We start from the raw sequence: 18,619 nt of genomic DNA, 5'->3' as shown, positions 1-18,619 counted from the left end.
GAGATACACTAAGAAAGGAATGTTCTTTGATGGTTATCAGGGATGGGAGGGAGAGGGAGGAGGAGAAATCACTTTCTAGATAGTAGACACTTGCTTTCTTTGGTGAAGGGAAAGGCAGTGTCAAATATAGCTGCACTCAGCACAACCTGACGAAGATAAAAGGACACTAAGAAATACACAAGAAAAAGGGTAAATACACAGTTTGTTAAATGCTATTAGCATATATAATTTTGCAACAACCAGAAAGTATGTGCATGGTTACATAGGTAGGTATGTATGCATATATGTGCACAGAAAAGCAAATGTGAGTAAATGCACATTCATGCATAGGTATATCTGTAGGTATATGTATACACATGTTCGTGTGTGCTACATAAGGGGCACTTACAGAGGCTTCCCAGACATATCCAAACTTGCAGGATTGGTGAAAGTTATTCCCCAAAAGGCTTGGGACCATAATCTCAGGGGACCATTTAGTCAACTGGCATTAACACAGTACATAAAGATAATGTTCTACCCCCTGAGTAGTGCCTATAGTCTTAAAAGCTTGAAACCAACCACGATACAACCATTAGCCTCTTCTTATATGGAGCAAAAGTGAATGAAGGAAATCAAAGGCTCAAAGAAGAAACTACTCTACAGGACTAAAAATCCACACAAACCATGGCCTCTTCTAACCTAAGACCTTAAGAACTAGATGATGCTGGCTACCATTATGGCCAATGCTAATCAGGAATGCAATAAAGTGTCCCAGGACAGAATGGAAGAAAAATTTAAAACAAAATTCAAATTTTAAAAAAAGGCCAAACTTACTGGACAGATAAGAGACCAGAGGAATCCCCCAGACAATCACCAAAGATACCTTTTGAACATGGAATTGAAACTACTTCTGCAGGTCATCTTTCAGCCAAATAATAGATTAGCTTGAAAAATAACAGTAACACCTGTGAGGAATGTGCTCCCTTAAACAACAAACTATATAAGACCAAACAGTCAACATTTACCCAAAGCAAAGACGGAAGGCAAGGAGGGGAAGGGAAGCTATATCGATGGAAACAGAACAAACAGAGTGGAAATAATGAGAATGCAGACATATTGTGTAAACTGTAACCAATGTCATGAACAATCTGTATAAAAAACTGTTAACAGAAACCTAATCTACTATGCAAACTTTCACTAAAACACAATCATTTTAAAAAAACAAAATAAGGTTCGTATCATTCCTGTTCTTTTCAAATTTTCACTGAAACAGTTCTAATGGAAAGGAGAACAAAAACATACTTAATACCACTACACTCCCACTTCCCTCCACATGGGGATGATTAGGTCTCTAGCATGCTTATGGAGACAGCAAGCTAAAATTTTCACTAAAGCATTTTACCTTAAAACTCATTCACATAAAAATCATGAATAACTATCATTATAAAACACTAAGTACACTTCATATACATTATCTCATTTAATCTTTAAAGCAACTCTATAAAATAAGATGCTACTATTATTTTCATTATATGGATGAGTATAGTAAGGCTTACTGTGGTAGTTAGGAGCTCTGGTAGCATAGTGCCTAAGGCATTTGACTGCTAACCAGGAGGCTGGCGGTTCAAACCCATCAGCCACTCCTCGGAAGGCAGGCTGGGCAATCAACTTCCGTAGTGATACTGCCTCGGAAACCCAAGGAGGGGGTCACTATGAGTCCAGTCCAACTCGATGGCACATAACAACAACAACTGGGGTAGTTAAGGTTGTTGTCAACTTGGCTGGGCAGCTGAATGTAGTTATTCCCCATGGTGAGATTGGTAATTAACTCCGTGGTGGAATCTACTGGAGCAGCTGAGTAGCTGCTTTAAGGATGTGGGCTGCATCCGATATATAAGAAGCAACTTTGAGGAAGATCTCCAGCTTTTGGCACACTTGAACCCTGTATGTAGCCAAGTCTTCATTCAGTAGCTTGTCATACTGTGCCAATTGGGACTTTCAATGGACTTGAATTAATGGCCTGCCATGTGGGGTTTGATAACATCAGGACTGTGCCTTTTACTTGTTGACCTTGCGTTTGTCAGCAGCTGCCTGAGTGAAGAAAGCCTTCGCGCTTCAGTGGGCCGGGAGCCAGAGGCAGAGCTGACACCCAAGGTTTAGGAACTTTCACCCAGCCCCTAGAGCCTGGCACTTTGAACTCAGACTTCTAACCTCCAAAACTGTACAAGAATAAACTCTTGTTTGTTCAAGCCATTCCACTTGTGGTATATTCCTTTCAGAGTGGTACTAGGTAACCAAAATACTTAAGAGTTCAAGAAACTTAACCAATGTCACATAGCTAACAGAGCCAGAACTTTTAAACTCAGGCCTAACATAACTGAATTCTTAAATCATTATATGACTCTCAAATTTTATTCCTTACTATATGTTGATTTGTGTGTGTTTGTGCATGTGGGTGGGTGTTTATATATTTAGAATATAAAAACATGTATACTTTTTTTTTTCTCTTTTATGAAAATGTTTAAAATTATGTGCCATCAGGTACAACCAAAGCTTGATCCGGTAGCCTACTCTTGAAGGTAAAAATAGTAAAAAAAAAAAAATCCAGTTTAAAATGCACACATTTCATAATATTGCTTTCATGTTCACTCATTTTGAATGAATTTTTTTCCATTGTTTGTCAATTTGTATCTGTGAGCAGGGCACTCATTTGGAAGAGGCTGATCAGAGTAAAACTGCTATTCCTGGCTTTCAAACAGAACAAAGACACCTAGTTTATAAGTGGAAATCAAAACATTAATCTTAGAGCAGAGGTTAGCAAACTACAGGCTATAAGCCAAATCCTGCCCATGGACTGTTTTTATAAATTAAGCTTTACTGGAACAAAGCCCTACCCATTCATTTACATATTGTTCAGGACAGAGGTGGACAGCTGCAATAAAAACCATATGGCCTTAAAAATATAAAATATTTACTACCTTTACTGAAAAAGACTGCTAACCCCTATTGTATAGTCTTTAGTATTATGCTTTACTCAACTAAAATCACTAGCCAAATATCTTCTACTTAAAGAAAACACAATAATATTTAAGGAACTCAAAAATCACAGTAGCTTTTCTCCCTGCAATATTTACATTTATAAATATATACACTAATTTTTAAGCCCACTGAGCTCTAAATTTAGTGACTCTTACAGACACTGATTCATGTCCCACTGACCTCTGACATAAATATTTTTACCTCAAATAATTTAGATTATAGAAGGCAAACAGCAGTCTCCTTTCCCAACAGCAACCATTACTTGCAGTATGTGTATCCTGTAAGCATACAAACTATACAGATACTCTGATACGATATATAAGTTTTGGAAAGAAATGCTCTATTAGAATAAAAATTAATGATTCAGAAACCGGGTCTTGCTCGGGAACAACAGATGAATCTCATTAAAGGTAACTACAAAGAAAGTAAGTTATCACTGTTTTTTAAAATAGAGAAGTTAGAAACTGAACAGGAGACTGATCCAACACCTGCATAATCTATCTACATAAAAGATAAAATTAATAAAACATGTTTCCTGGAAGTCTTTCTTAATCCTTTCTCAGTTACTTAGTTACTCTTAGCAGCCTACATTTCCCCTACCTACATTTCACCTACCATGCTATATCACAAATGTTCATTTACTTGTATGCATATAACCCTTCGAAATTAAAAGCTCAACAAGGGCAGAAATTGCATCTTTTGCTTATCACTGCATTCCTAATGTCTTATACAATGATAAACACATAGTAGGCACTCAATAAATATTTGCAAAATGAATTAAAAAGAAGAAATTATGGGGTATAAGTTTAATACAACCTACACATTCAATATTATTGCCTAAAATGTATAAAATAATACCTTTATATTTGATCATAACATTTTTATTTCACATTTTAATTAGTTTAGTATTCTGGCTTACAAACCTCAGTTCAGGGGTAGCACATGGTGAATATGTATGTATCTATGTCTTATTTGTTTGGTTCATTTAAGAGTTCTTCACCAAAAAAAATAAAAATAAAAACAACAACAACAAAACACTGGTTTAGAAGATCAGCATACATACAGTAATTAGGCTGGACAGACACAGGTTACTTTTTTCTTTTTTAGTTTACCATTATTGCTACAATATACTGTGTGAAAACTCAGGAACTAATGAATAACCCAATTACTTGCCAGTAAACTCATTTATCTGACAGTAATACATGCATTCCTGACAGCAGGTATCACAGCATCTGTCTTATGATGCCATTTGGAGCATTGGAGATGACTTTTAATTCAAAAGTTTTCCAAAGGACATGACATAAGGGAGGAATAAGTGCATCCACATATCCTGAAATGACTAGGAAACACACAGTCCCTTCTCTAGTTCCTAATGTTGCTCCAGAGTTAGGTAAAGAAACTGTTTTAGAAGGCTTCTCCTAATTCTTAACAATGAAGCAGAAAGAAGGAATAGATAGTTGCTAGACATAAGCTGTTTTTGAAAAAAATAAAATAACTCTCTGATAAGTAACTTGGGTTTCTCTAAAGATGAATATCCACAGGTATCTATTTACGGAAAAAGTTGTCTCCAAAGTAAGGAATAGAAGAAAGATAAATGACTGCCCTAAGGACTCCCAAAAAGAGATGCCTAAGAAACTGGCAAGTGATCAAAATGTTTTTGAGCATGCAATAATTTTAAACAAGAATTCTGTTTAAAATTGACTCAAATAAATAAGGCAAAAAGTGGCGATTTCCCATCCAAGTAGTGGTGGTGGTGATAATGAAATAGTTGCCTTAAAAATGTCCAAAAATTTAAAAAATTTAAGTGTTTTACATATATTGCATAATTTGAACAATGTGTCAATCCTGGGAAACTACCAGGGCAGGTACTTTTATCCATATTTTATAGATAATTCTTCACTTGTACATATGATAAAAAGAAAAGCATGTTCAAAAGCACACTGATAGGAAGCAGCCCAGATATAGTTTTAATTCCTAGTCTAGGGCCCTAAAACATAGTGCTATTTACAATTATGAAACTATGAACCTCAGGACCTAAGAGCAAGCCCATGCTAGATACATTATTACTGCATCTGCTGCTGATATCAAAGAATATTAGAAACAACAAAGATTTTGGAAGATTTGGATTTCAACTCAGCTATTTACTGGTTTATGATCTTGGACATCAAGATTCATTTTCCATCTACAAAAAGGGGTAACAATATCAACCACACAGGGTTAAAAAGGTTAAATAAGCAAGATATGTAAAGTGCTTACATGAGTTAATGTACAAAGAAGGTTCTAATGCTGACTGCTGTTTTGCATTCAATAATGGTTGATTATTTTTCCTTCTCCTTCAACTAGCAAAAAGTTAGTATCCTTTTATCTACCATGGCTCTATCAAAAAGGACTTTGGAGATGGAAACCTATAGAGTTCATTCCCAGCCTATAGTGTTGAGGTCAAGGCTTCTGAGCTAAGCAGAAACTTAAGTTAAGCTCAAATCCTGTCTGTCGTTATGATGGTTATGATGGAAATGTTTCAATTTCCTTCCCTCCATCTAGGAGTTCCGGTGATGTAGTGTCTAAGGCATTTGACTGCTAATCAGAAGGCTGGCAGTTCAAACCCATCAGCCACTCCTTGAAAGGAAGACTGGGGAATCTACTTCCATAGAGATATTAACTTGGAAACCCAAGGAGGGGTTGCTGTGAGTCGGCAGTGAATTTTTGGAGTTTCCCTCAGTCTATCTTCCCTTTTTCTTGTAGTAAAAGAAAGACATTTTTAAAAGGGTAAAAGCACTTTTTAAAAGGGAGAATAAAGATAAGCAGAAGGGACAGGTAAGTGAATAAAGTAACTATCTGGAAATAGCATCCAGCTGAAAAATGGATATATCACCAAAACAGCAGGAAGAGAGAGTCTAGAGGAAAGGAAACAATCTAATTAATCTACTGAATCCTAGGCAAAATGCATACAGAAAAGTGGAGACCCATCACATGAAATTAGAGTATCTTCTTAATGCTGCAAGAAAACATTTTTTTGGGAAAAGGTAAACATAAGAATGACTGTTTCCCTGGGAAATAAATGGCTATTATTTCTTCAATTATAATGAGGAGAAAATGACTTTTTCTAGGATTCTTGTACATACTAAATGCAAAGAAGAAAAGTAAGTTTAGGAAATAGCTGGAAAAAAACCCAGGCATTTCACTAAAAGAATAAAAAGAAAAGTAAATGGTACATAAGGGTTCTTTCTGGCAGAGTATCTCCTTTATCCTTTCATCATTTACCTTACTACTAAGCAAGAAGGACCTGAAACAGTAAAGAAGATGTTAAGAAGAAACTAAAGATCAAAGGCTCATGTGAATTTTTCAGTCACTCCAGAGACTGAAAACATGTTTCTCCCTTAGGTCATGTCTCATGGACACTTAAATAGCATCCCAAGAATACCAAATGGCGTAACAGAGATATACCTACCAGCTGTCAGGGATGACTCAAATCCATCTTTAATGGAACAGCTGAGACTCTACTTCTTCATATAACTCTGAACTGCTACAAGTGTAAAGGGTACTATTTCTTACACTGGGAAAAAGGGCAGGAAAGAACAATAGGCAAATTAATGAATTATATATGCTTCCAATTTTAAGTTAGCCATTTGTTTCAAATGAAATGTTCTACTTTAATTTAGGCCTTGAGTGGCCAACAATGAAAGACTGTAATTTTAAATGTTCATGATCACAGTTAGGACCCAATCTTCTTCATATGATTACCACCTATTAATACAAAAGACACATTATTTAAACTAACAGATTATGTTCTTTATAAGACGATGTAAGAATTCTAATTCATTAGTATGCTATTGTTCTGCCCCAACTACAGACAAGTTTATAGATACATGCCTAATAAAGTCAAATGAGACCAAAGTTACAGATATGTAACCTCTTTTTTGAAAAAGTATAGATGATAAATTTTTAAATGTTATAGATTTATGGTAATCTGAAACTACAATATATTAATGTTAAAAAGAACAATTATCAATCTGTTAGTAGGAATGTGGAAAGAGGAAAATAAAGTAACTATTGGACCTACCCTATGCAATATTTCTAAAACCTTTAATGCAGTATGAAGAAAACTGTTGAAAATTCTTCTTTCAGAAGGGGGAATGCCGATCTTGTAGAGTTTCAAAAGATGTACCACAACTTCCTTAAAAAGTTCTACTATCTTGAGGAATAGTGGAGGTTCAAGTACTGACCACCAGTTTTCTGTTATTAAAGGGTGAACATGCAAATAAATGAATAATAAAAAAAAAATCACAATTTTTAAAATCATACTGACTTTCCTTTAAAGCAGTGGTTTTTTTAACCCTTGGAAAATCCCAGGAAGAAGCACATAACACAGCATTTTTTTAGTAACTTTTCTAAAGTTTATAAACCCCCCTCCAAGTTAAAAGAATATGCATCCTAAAGGCTCAAAAAATAAAGTATGAAAGGCCTATTAAATACACATTCTTAGTTTCCTAAATTATACTAAAAATTTACACCTAATATTAAAATCAGTTCTATAAAAAAAGTATTTTGTATATTAGAATTTGCAACGAAACACGCTTGAAATTATATTTCCAAGTTTAATCTCAAGTTCACTTAACATAAAGTTGAAATACTGAGAAGTACTATCTTTAAAAATGCAAGGTACTCCTATAAATCAAACAAAGAAACTGAGTAATGTATTTATTAATATATATATCCTTTCTCAGATTCACTATTTGTAGCTATTATCATCAGTGAATAACTCCACAATCCTATGAAACAGAGAGCAAGAATATAAAAACATCTGACAGGAGAGAAGCTATCCTCTTTTTGAGTCCCTGCTTTATTCATGTATTACTGCCTAATTCCTTTGGATTCCTGGATTCTACCCCTTGCCTACTGTCTCTTCCGCTTAGCCTCAGCCTAAAACTTTTTATCCTGATTTTATTACTTCTATATATCTCAGCTCCACATATCTGGAAAACACTATTAGGAAGGAAAATACTTGATTAAATGCTGCAAGCATACTATAAATGCCAGGAGACAGAGCTGGAATCCATACAAGTAGAAAAATCAAGGTGAGAAAAGTTTATGCCAAAAACTTGGAGCAGACAGAGACATAACTGCAAGATCAGGTAAGCAGTAGAATCTCTTCTCCATGCAAAGAAGTAAAATCAAACATCAGCAAGTGAAGAAGACATAAGGCACAGGGTTAACATCAGACTTCATAAAGGATTTACCTTACAACTTTACTAGTAAAATTATTTTGCAGGGGATGAGGGTATGAAAAACAGTCTTAATCTTTCCTGACATTGTCTTGCTGCTGTGTTTGATTAAAATTCTAATTATCTCACATGTTTTGCCTCCAATAACTAGCATTAAATGAGGAGAATAAAGGACCAAAAGCAGAAACAGATTTAGTTTTTCCTAAGACAATGTCAAATAAGCAGGGCAACAAAATTTGTAACAGCAAAATAGTAAGAACTTTTGGACACTTTCATTTAAAGAGAAAAGATTTCAAAAGAAAATAATACAAAAATTCTTACCAAGTACTTTCAGTGGTGCCTTTTCTAGGTTCACAAGAGCTGTACCAAAAGGAATTGCTATTGTTGTGAAATTGTTGGAATCACTCATCAGGGGACATTCTGGTAGAGTAAGATAAAACCTCAGTGCTTCAACATCAGGTAAGGAGCTGGTCAGCTTAGGAATAAGATTCTTTTCCAAACTAGCTGCCACCTATATTTTGACAAAAAGTAAAACCTACTTCATTTAAAATGAATGCACTTTCAAAATAAAAAAGAAAAGAAAATCTTGTATTACAGTAAATGTGAAATAATGAAGAAGAAAAATGAAGGTAATGTCTTAACAATGAATATACTTTGGAGCACAAAGTTAATATCCAAGTATGCAAGAACACAAAAAAGTCTTGTGTGTAAATCTCAATTTAAACTCTCTACATCTCTACAGCTATATAACACTTAACCAACATGGTAATGTTAAGTAATTAAGAGTTTATTACAAATGTTTGGAAAAATTTATAGATATCTGACAGCTATATTACAAATGCTTTAAAATGAAACCTCATTATTTTAATTCTTATACTGGTAATATATAATATAATAACAAAGTATATCAAAATGAAGAGTCAAGAAACTGTCAAATTTATTTGACTATAAACATATACATTAACATGGAATGAAAATGTATCAGACTACATAATACAAATATATTGTATTTTAAAAACAAACCTGCTGTGATATCTGAGGATGATCAGGTTGTATAAGTTTGTGGAATAAAAGCCTAGCAGCAGTCATATCAACCCCTGAAAATCTGGCACCTGTTCTATAGTGATCATCATTGCTTTAAAAAAGAAAAAAAAGTATATAATACCTTTAATACAATTTAATTACAAATTATTTCACTTATTTAATATAATAAATTTGAACATTTCAGCATATCAAGGAATTCTTACTTACCTAACAGCTAAAAAACTTCCATTCAGGCAGCCTGAAGAAGAAAATGTTCCATCTATCTCACTAAAATATTAAAATCACAAAATAATAAATTTAACTCTTGAGTTTTCTTTTTTGAATAGAAATTAAAATCAATGTTTAATATTTAGTGGAACAGAGCATTCCTCTGACAGCCAATGAGACTAAGTCAGAATTACATACACAGTTAAAATGAATTAAATTACTTTAAAAATATTTTAAAAACTAAAATAAAAAACTGATAAATAGTATTTGATAAAGTTTATTATCTTAGATGTTCTCAAATATTATTTTCAACCTGATTCATCAAAGCAATGAAATACTCGTTAAAAAAATTGTTATATATTAAAATTTTTTTTTAACATAAACATGCACATTTAAGTTTTAAATTCCATTAAGTGGTAAACTGAATCTGGGATGTTAGCTTTTGAAGCCTACTTGTTGAACTTTTCAGAAAAACTTTAATTTGGAAAAATAATGAGGATAAAAAACAGCCTATCAAAGGCTCCTTTCCCAAATACCACTATCATCAAAAAACAAATTAACAAATAAAATCCTAACTACTAAATAAGTTAATCTATAAACAAATTATTCATGAAGAAATACTATACACATCATCCAAGTGATATAAAAGTTAAAAGACAGCTAGCTCTTGATCCCTATGAAGTCAGAAGGAACACATTTCAAAACCCAGTCCTAAAGTAGTTATATTTAAATGAGATCTTTAAAAGTATCGAATAATATGGAAATTATAGACATTTATACATTTGTATGCAAACCAGTTAGTGATATTTAAATGAAAAACCCAAAATAAAGGTTGCTCTATATTTAGGGGTGGTACATGAGACTCTGTTCATATCTGTTTGTGTAGGTAGAATGTTTGTCTTACTTGGCTATCTCCACAGGAAACCTTCCAGAGGGGTAGCTCAGCCATTTTTGAACTAGAGGTTCATTTACAGTCCAGATCTGCTTTGAAGGATCAGGACATCTAAAGTCATCTGGTGGCCCACAGTTCTAAAATTTAAAATAAGCAGATCAAAGAGGAAAGAAGATACTACAAATAATTTAGAACCAACACCAAGTTCTCGTATCTTTTTTTAAAGCAGAATAACTAACTAAACCAAAAACCAAACTCACTGCCCTTGAGTCGAATCTGACTCACAGCAACCCCTCCTTGGGTTTCTGAGGCGGTATCACTATGGAAGTAGATTGCCAAATCTTCCTTTTGAGGAGTGGCTGGTGGATTTGAACCACCAGCTTTCTGGTTAGCAGTCAAATGCCTTAGGCACCACGCCACCAGAGCTACTAAACTAAAAACAGAAAATATTCTGTTTTACAGATCTAAGATAAAGCATTTTTATAAAGCAATTACGTCTGGTAGAGACAAGTATCGATTTGGGTGGAGGGAAGAAGAGCAATGCACCGTAAGTGAGTGATCAACACAATGGCACTGAGGAAGAGGAAGACATAGAGAGGTATATGGGAGGTACAGACAACAAGGATGAACCCTTTTGTATGTACAGTAATGCACTGTCAGTGATGGCAAGCACTGATCTCTGAGTGGATAGTTGGATGGACAGGCTGAACAAGCAGGTATGTCTAGGCAGGGTGTGTGTGCTCATGACCACGTACAGGGTTAGCAGACAATGTTTCCACATGCGCAGTTGTATAAGCTATAAGAATGTCCAGGTGTATAGTAGAGCTGACAAGGGGCAAGGTTGTGATGGCTTCTTGGCCACAGCCAGTTACCCAGAGGGAGTGAGTAGTTGGATCTGTGGGCTCAGGACTGCGGTCACAGGGGACATCAAGCTCAAGTGGCATAACACAAAAACACTGTTCTACACCCTACTTTGGTGAGTACTGACTGGGGTCTCCAAAGTTTGCAAACAGCATCTAGATGCAACAATGGGTCTCTCCTCCTCCAGAGCAAACAAGAATGAAAAAAACCAAAGACGCATGGAAACAATTAGTTCAAGGGACTGGCAGACCATGTGATCCTCAGCCTATGACCATGAGACCAGAAGAACTAGATGGTGCCAGGCTACCACTATCAACCACTTGGAGGGGGATTGGTGCAAGAGATACTGGATAGAGGGGGAAAACAATGTGGAAGAAAACTCAGAATCATTTAAGGAAAAAAAAAAAAAAGACCAGGCTTGCTGGTCTAATGGAGCCTGGTGAGAACCCTGAGACTATGGTCCCTAGTTACCTTCAGGTCTGGAACTGAACTCACTCCTGTGGCTTCCAGCCAAACAACAAAGAGGCATATGGGGTGAACATTTACATCAGGTAGATACACTCCTTGGAGCTATCAATTGTGGGACAACAAAAGGATGGTGTTTGCACAGGGAGACAGCTCAGGGGGCGGGAGTACATGGGAGGGAAGGACACAGGGAAGAAGTAACTATGGGGAAGAAGTGGGAAGAGAGCTGTTACATTGTGCAGAATTGCAGTCAATGTCATGAAACAAAATGTGTATGAACTGCTGTATGGAAAATGAATTTGCTCTGTAAACTTCCACACAAATTACAATAAAAAAAAAAAAAAAAAGCAATTATTTTTTAATACATAAAGAATATTAATACATGTCTCCTAAAATGGGTTTTAAAATTCTTCAAAATTATTTGAGCCTAGTAATAATTTATATGACCATATTGTTACCTGGGGACTAGAGTAATGTGAAAAGCTTTGATCTCCGCCTGAGAAAATTCTTTTTACACAGAAATAGTCTTCATAATCTTAAGAAAAAAAAAACAAAACAAAAACCAACAACATGTAAAAAATTAAAATCTGAGATTTATATCACATTTTTCAGAGCATCAAATATGCTTTTTAAAAGAAAAATTTAATTCAGTGTTGACAATAAACAAGCAAAACATTCAGCAATTCAACCACTTCTACATGTACAATTCAGTGACAATTGTATTTGAGTTGTACAATTATTTTCATCCTCCCTTCCTGAGTCTGTCTTCCTCTATTAACATAAACTCACTGCCACCACCCCCCTCACAGTTCCTATCTAATCTTTTTAGTTCATGTTGTCAATTTGACTCCATATAGATAGTTCTTAAAAGAGCATGATGCTCAAGGTAAATAATTTTTATTAGTTAAGCTAAACTACTGTTTGATTTTAAGAAGACTTCAAGGGATATTTCTGGTTTAAGATTCAAAGACTATCTCATGGCAATAGTTCAGAGGTTCATAAAGCCCCGATGGCTCTAGAAAGTTTAGAGTCCATGAGAATTTGATATTTCGTTCTGTATTTCCCCTCTTTTGATCAGGATTCAAATGGAATCTTTGATCAAAATGTTCAGTAATGGTAGCCGGGTACCATCCAGTTCTTCTGGTCTCATGGCAAAGGAAGCATTTGTTCATGAAGTAATAAGCCTCATATTTCATTTCCTCCTCCTATTCCTGACTCAGTTTTCCTCTATCTCCTGGCCAATTTCTACTGGCCAACTGTTTTGTCTTGGATGGCCTCAAATACGCTTTTCCCTATCTTTGAATTATCCAACTTAAGCAAGTAGACTTCTCATCCATGGGGTTGAGACTGACCAAATGTTATATATTAAATAATCCCATAAATACAAGCATAGCATCTGGTAAGTTTACAAGTCTTTCTTCTGACCAGCACACTAATTCTATTATCTATTTTTATTTTCTCAATATACTCAGTTCAAACTGAAGATGATGTGAAAATGGAGAGAAGCTTTAATAGCTCAGAAGAAAATAAAAGTTAAGAATATTCATTCTGGGATGGATACAGGAAAGAGGTAATTATCGGGAGGAAGTGGGAGGGGAGCTGTTGCACTGTAGTAAATTGTGGTCAATGTCATGAGACAAAGTATATGTGAACTGCTGTAAGGAAAGTGAATTTGCTCTGTAAATCTTCACCCAAATCACAATAAAAATAAATAAAAATGAATCAACTTGAAAAAAAAAAGAATAGTCATTCTTAAAAAGAAGTAAATATAACTTCTTGAGTAAATATTTCATAAAAGTAAAATTATTTTCCCTTTTAATATAGCTGTACAAAAGTAATATGACGCACACAGCTTTTGTTGGGAGCTATTTTGCAATTAAAAAAAATACATCAGTATCAAGATAGTGAAAATTAACACACAAATTCAGTAAGAGCACAGAGAAAAATACTCAAGCCTCTTTTCTCCTTCTTTGTACCCAAAATGGAAAGAGTATTATAAAAATGCTGCCGGGCTGGTATTTAGAGGTTGTGGTTGCTGTTGTGTGCCATCTAGTCATTTCCAACTCACAGCAACCCTATATCACAGAGCAGAACTGCCACACAGGGTTTCCTAGGTTGTAATCTTTACAGCTGATCGCCAGGTCTTTTCTCTCAAGACGCAGCTGGTCATTCAAACCACTAACCTCTCAGTTAACAGCCAAGTGTTTAACCACTGCATCACCATGGCTCCTTATACAATAACATGAAAGGTCTACTTCATAACTTAAAGCTGGTTATTTCCAAATAAGGAGCTCTGGTAGCATAGTGCCTACAGCTTTTGGCTGCTAACAGGAAGGATGGTGGTTCAAACGCACCAGCCATTCCGCAGAAGGAAGATGGGGCAATCTACTTCTGTAAAGATTTATCGCCTCAGAAACCCAATGGGGGTTGCTATGAGTCAGAACCGACTTGATGGCAGTGAGTTTAGTTTTATGAGTTTATATTTCTAAGCATCATCTGTCTCTGTCATCCTACTTCCTATCACCCTCAGTTGACTAATCACTTTGTATTATTTGGACCATGGTTATTACAGAATTGTAAATTATTTTCAAGAATAATTTCAATATGATTATTCTCTAGCCAATGTTTTACTTATGAGAATAAATATTATTTATATGAATGTAAAAAAATGAAAGAATTTGCATCTATCTTAGGACATACTAATTAACAAGAGGAGCTCTGGTAGCATAGTGCCTAAGGCACTTGGCTGCTAACCAGAAGGCTAGCAGTTCAAACCCACCAGCCACTCCTCAGAAGGAAGGTTGGACAATCTACTTCCGTAGTGGTATTGCCTCAGAAACCTAAGGAGGGGTCGCTATGAGTCAGGTCTGACTCGATGACACACAACAACAATTAACAAGATCAGAACATTAATATGATCAAATTTTTCACAAGTACTAAAAATACCCTAAGGCCAAAAACAACTTCTAGGAACAGATTTAAAAGGGTAAATCTAAAATATTAAATTAGTAAATCATGAGTCTTAAAGCCTTTTCTCTACATAATTCTAACCCTAAGACTTAGCCTAACCTCCATAGTTCAACCCTAAGACTTAGCAGGATGTTACTTATTCCTAAAATGTGATTTTCCCTCTATAAATAATTCCCTAGAAGGGGATGATTAATCTACAGTGCATAGATGAGCGTAGGGGCTGTGAGTTGGACACCAAAAAATTATTTTCCTTAATTTCCTTCTAATTATTACTCCTGAAAATTTGTGAAACCCAGTAATTTGTCCCACAGAGCTTCTTACAGACTAAACTTTGCCAACTGTATCCCTGTGGCTTTTCTTAATATTTTGTTTGGTGTTCTAAATTTCCTGTAAACTGGTTGAATCTAGCTTGAGAAGCATCAATTAATTAGCTTATTTTGCTAAAATCACTATATAGTTGAGGAGGAGAGGAAAAAATTCTCAGGAAATACATGTCTGGTTGAGTTCCTTTTTGTGATGTTAGCAACTACTAATATGAGTCGGGGCTGACTCGACGGCAAATAACAACAACAACAACATCAAATGCTTAGACTATCCATTGCAGATTGAAAAATGGTGAAATGCTAGCATTCTTTCTTAATCTTCAAGTTGGAACATTAAATTCCTCATATCTACTCCGTAACGTGGTACAGAAGGAAGGACGAATGCTTGATCCTTTCATTTATCAACTTAACTGTTTTTCTCACTTTCTGTTTGTGTCATCAACATCTATGAGCACTTTGGGTGTTTAAACTATTAAGTTCATTAACTGTTTAAACTATTAAGTTGTAGTTGCTGCAAATATTTTTCTCGATTGTTTGCTTATTTCATATTATGATCTACAGATTTAATTTCCTATTTAATCAAATGAATTTATCTAATTCTTTACAATGATTTTCATTACTTTTGTGCTGAGGAAAGCTTTTTTAATTCTTAAGTAACAGAACCATTTTCTTAACCATCTTCAAAATGTTTTACATTTAACTACTGAATTCATCTATAATTTATTTTAGTATACACTGTGAGGTTAGGATCTAAACTGACCCCTACCCCTCCAGTTTTTGTGTTGAGTTGTTCTTACCCTTTCTCTACAGATTAAGAAGTTACCATGGACTCAAACTCAATTCAGGGGGACCACATGTGTGTCAGAGTGTGCTCCACAGGGTTTTCAATGTTCGATTGTACGAACGTAGATTGCCAGACTTTTTCTGAGTCGTCACTGGTACACTTAAACCTTCAGTCTTAGAGTTAGCAGCTAAGCCTGTTAACCATTTGCATCATCCAAGGACACACAGATGACATTTTTTAAAAAGTTTATAAAAAAGACACTACTACCTCCACCTTTAACACACAATTCTAAACAATCTTGGCATGCTTTCTTTACCCAAAAATTATCTCAGAAGTCCTACCCAACACATCTCCAAGGAGCCATCAACTAGAGTCTCAACTTGAAACAAAACCTATATGCAATCCCTATATAAGGACTCTTCCCCCCTGAAGTTTTCAATACATTACGTTAACCTGAATGTCTATTTGTACACCAATATTCTGATTTAATTGTTGAAAGTTTATGGTGTTATGTACAGCATTAAGTTGTCGCATTTAGGAGGACTAGTTCATTTTCTTCTTCTCTTCTTTATAAAATACACTGTTGAGAAAAATTGTGAAGGCTTTGAACTTAAAAAAAAAGTAAAAAAAGATTACTAGGTGTTAACCATTCATGGTTATTTTCATATTTCATTGTCTTAGTTATTTACAATTTTGTAAACTAAGTTGTTTCTGACCCAAACAACAACAAAAAAAACAAACGCAGTCAAATTGGATCCGACTCATAGCAACCCCTCCTTAGGTTTCTGAGGCAGTACCACTACAGAAGTAGATTGCCCAATCTTCCTTCTGAGGAGTGGCTGGTGAGTTTGAACTGCCAGCCTCTGGTTAGCAGTCAAATGCCTTACGCCACCAGAGTTCCTGCTTCTGACCCAAGTCATGGTTATTCAAATTGTTTTATATGCATGTGAAAGGTATATAGTGAAAAATAAAGAAGAAAAATTAAAGCACTCTAACTGTGGTGTTAGTGAAGAATACTGAATATGGACTGCCAAAAGAACAAACAAATCAGTCTTCTAAAGAACAAATACAACCAGAATGCTCTTTAGAAGCAAGAATGGCAAGACTCCAGCTCGCTAACTTCGGACACGTCACCAGAAAGACCACTTGCTAGAAAAGACATGTTTGGTAATGAAAATAAGGGAAACCCTCAAAGAGATTGGGACTGACACAACAGCTGCAACAGTGGATTCAAATACACCAACCACTATAATGACCCAGGAAGGAGCAACATTTTCTTGTTATACTAAGAATGTCATGAGTCTGAGCCAATTTAAGAGCAACTAATAACAACAATAAAACTGTAGATAATTGATAGCAATGCAAAGACTCTTGAACACAGATATTCAAATGAATTGTCTGCTAGAGAGATAATTTATTTCCTTTCCCCCTATGGAAAAAACCAGTTTTGCATCTATTTCTAAAGTCATTTCAGCATTCCTTATTTGCCTATGAGTATGGTTCTTTGACTTTTCCTTTAAACCAGTTACATTACTAAAACTCAAAAAACCAAACTCACTGCCATATAGTCGATTCCAACTCATAGTGACCCCCTTTGAGTTTCCAAGGCCATAAATCGGAAGTAGACTGCCCAGTCTTCCTTCCGCGGAGTGGCTGGTGGGTTTGAACTATAAGCCTTCTGTTTAGCAATCAAATGCCTTAGGCACTCCTTAATGCCACTGGAGCTCCTTAATTAGTTAATGGATTAAGTAAAATCTTTGACATGTGTTCATTTGATAATTTTATTAGAATTATGCTTACTTTTAAAAAATTATCTTTTAAGAGTTCTGGACGTCCCACTGAGATACCCAATGGATTCACCTGCATTGTGGGAGAAGTAAACCTTGTGTGGGAGGATCAAGGCTTATATCCAATCCAGGGTTAAGTCCTGAGAAATGACTCCTAAGGGGTAACAGAATTTTGCTGGCATTTTGTTTCTGTAGCTTTCTTCTCTGTTTTACTGATTTTGTGTTTTTCTTTATTTTGTTTATACCCAATAAGTTATTCCTCACTGGTAGTTCCAATGACTGGAATTTAGTTTTATGGTGAACTCTGTAAATGGATTCAGAGATTATAGAGATCTATTCTACCACTCATCTGTCAATGGAGGTTTGCATGTTGCTATGATGCTAAATATGTTTCAGTGTAACTACCAGGCAAGGAAGAAAGGTCTAGCAATCGACTTCTGAAAAATAAGGCAATGAAAACCCTATGGGACCATGCAGATGGTGTAGGACTGGGCAGTGTTTCATTCTGTTGTGCATGGAGTTACCATGAGGTGGGGAGTTGACTTGACAGCAACAACACACTGAGGTCAAATCAATTAAGAATGCCACGTCTATCAGGAAGAATAGTTCCTTGATATACGGACTAGTCAGAATTTTTGTGTTCCTTGTGTTCTGTGTTTCTGGATTTGTGGCCAAAATTACAGAACTAGAGTAATATGCTCTCCATGTCAATATTTATCTAAGTCTCTGTAATATGAGACCCCACAATCTTATAGCATGAAGACTGTGATGTTTACGTATCTCAGAAGGGTATTGGTAAATTAGAGTAAAAAGCTTCTTAAGTTAAAGAAGTTCTGTTCTGACTGGTTTATAGATACTAAATGTTAAATCAGATATAGAGAAAATAAATGAAAAACTCTAAGAAATAGTTTGAGATGGTAAAGAGAAATATAGAAAAGGAAAATATACCTTGGTTGCAGCATGCAAATGAAGTAATAGTGGAGAATAAAAATAAAGAAAGAATGAGATACAACCTTCAAAATTTTAAAATCTTTAAGTAGAAAATT

The 18,619-nt window shown here is 35.2% G+C and overlaps 1 protein-coding gene across 1 annotated transcript in view; it reads right to left on the bottom strand.

Annotated features, from left to right (window-relative positions):
* The window catches only part of HERC4 (HECT and RLD domain containing E3 ubiquitin protein ligase 4), a 133,215-nt gene that overhangs the window by 44,376 nt on the left and 70,220 nt on the right, over positions 1-18,619 (bottom strand). Inside the window, exons 8-13 of the mRNA XM_007940695.1 lie at positions 12,168-12,244; positions 10,396-10,520; positions 9,492-9,551; positions 9,264-9,375; positions 8,562-8,751; positions 7,079-7,251 (exon numbers count right to left, since the gene is read on the bottom strand). Of these exons, the coding sequence (XP_007938886.1) occupies positions 7,079-7,251; positions 8,562-8,751; positions 9,264-9,375; positions 9,492-9,551; positions 10,396-10,520; positions 12,168-12,244 (737 nt within the window). The remainder of the gene's footprint in view (positions 1-7,078; positions 7,252-8,561; positions 8,752-9,263; positions 9,376-9,491; positions 9,552-10,395; positions 10,521-12,167; positions 12,245-18,619) is intronic.

This window comes from Orycteropus afer, unplaced genomic scaffold, assembly GCF_000298275.1.
Source record: "Orycteropus afer afer isolate SDZICR_OR568_19922 unplaced genomic scaffold, OryAfe1.0 scaffold00070, whole genome shotgun sequence".
Taxonomy (NCBI): domain Eukaryota; kingdom Metazoa; phylum Chordata; class Mammalia; order Tubulidentata; family Orycteropodidae; genus Orycteropus; species Orycteropus afer.
The sequence above is the reverse complement of the archived record's forward strand: the minus strand, read 5'-3'. Positions and strand labels throughout refer to the sequence as shown.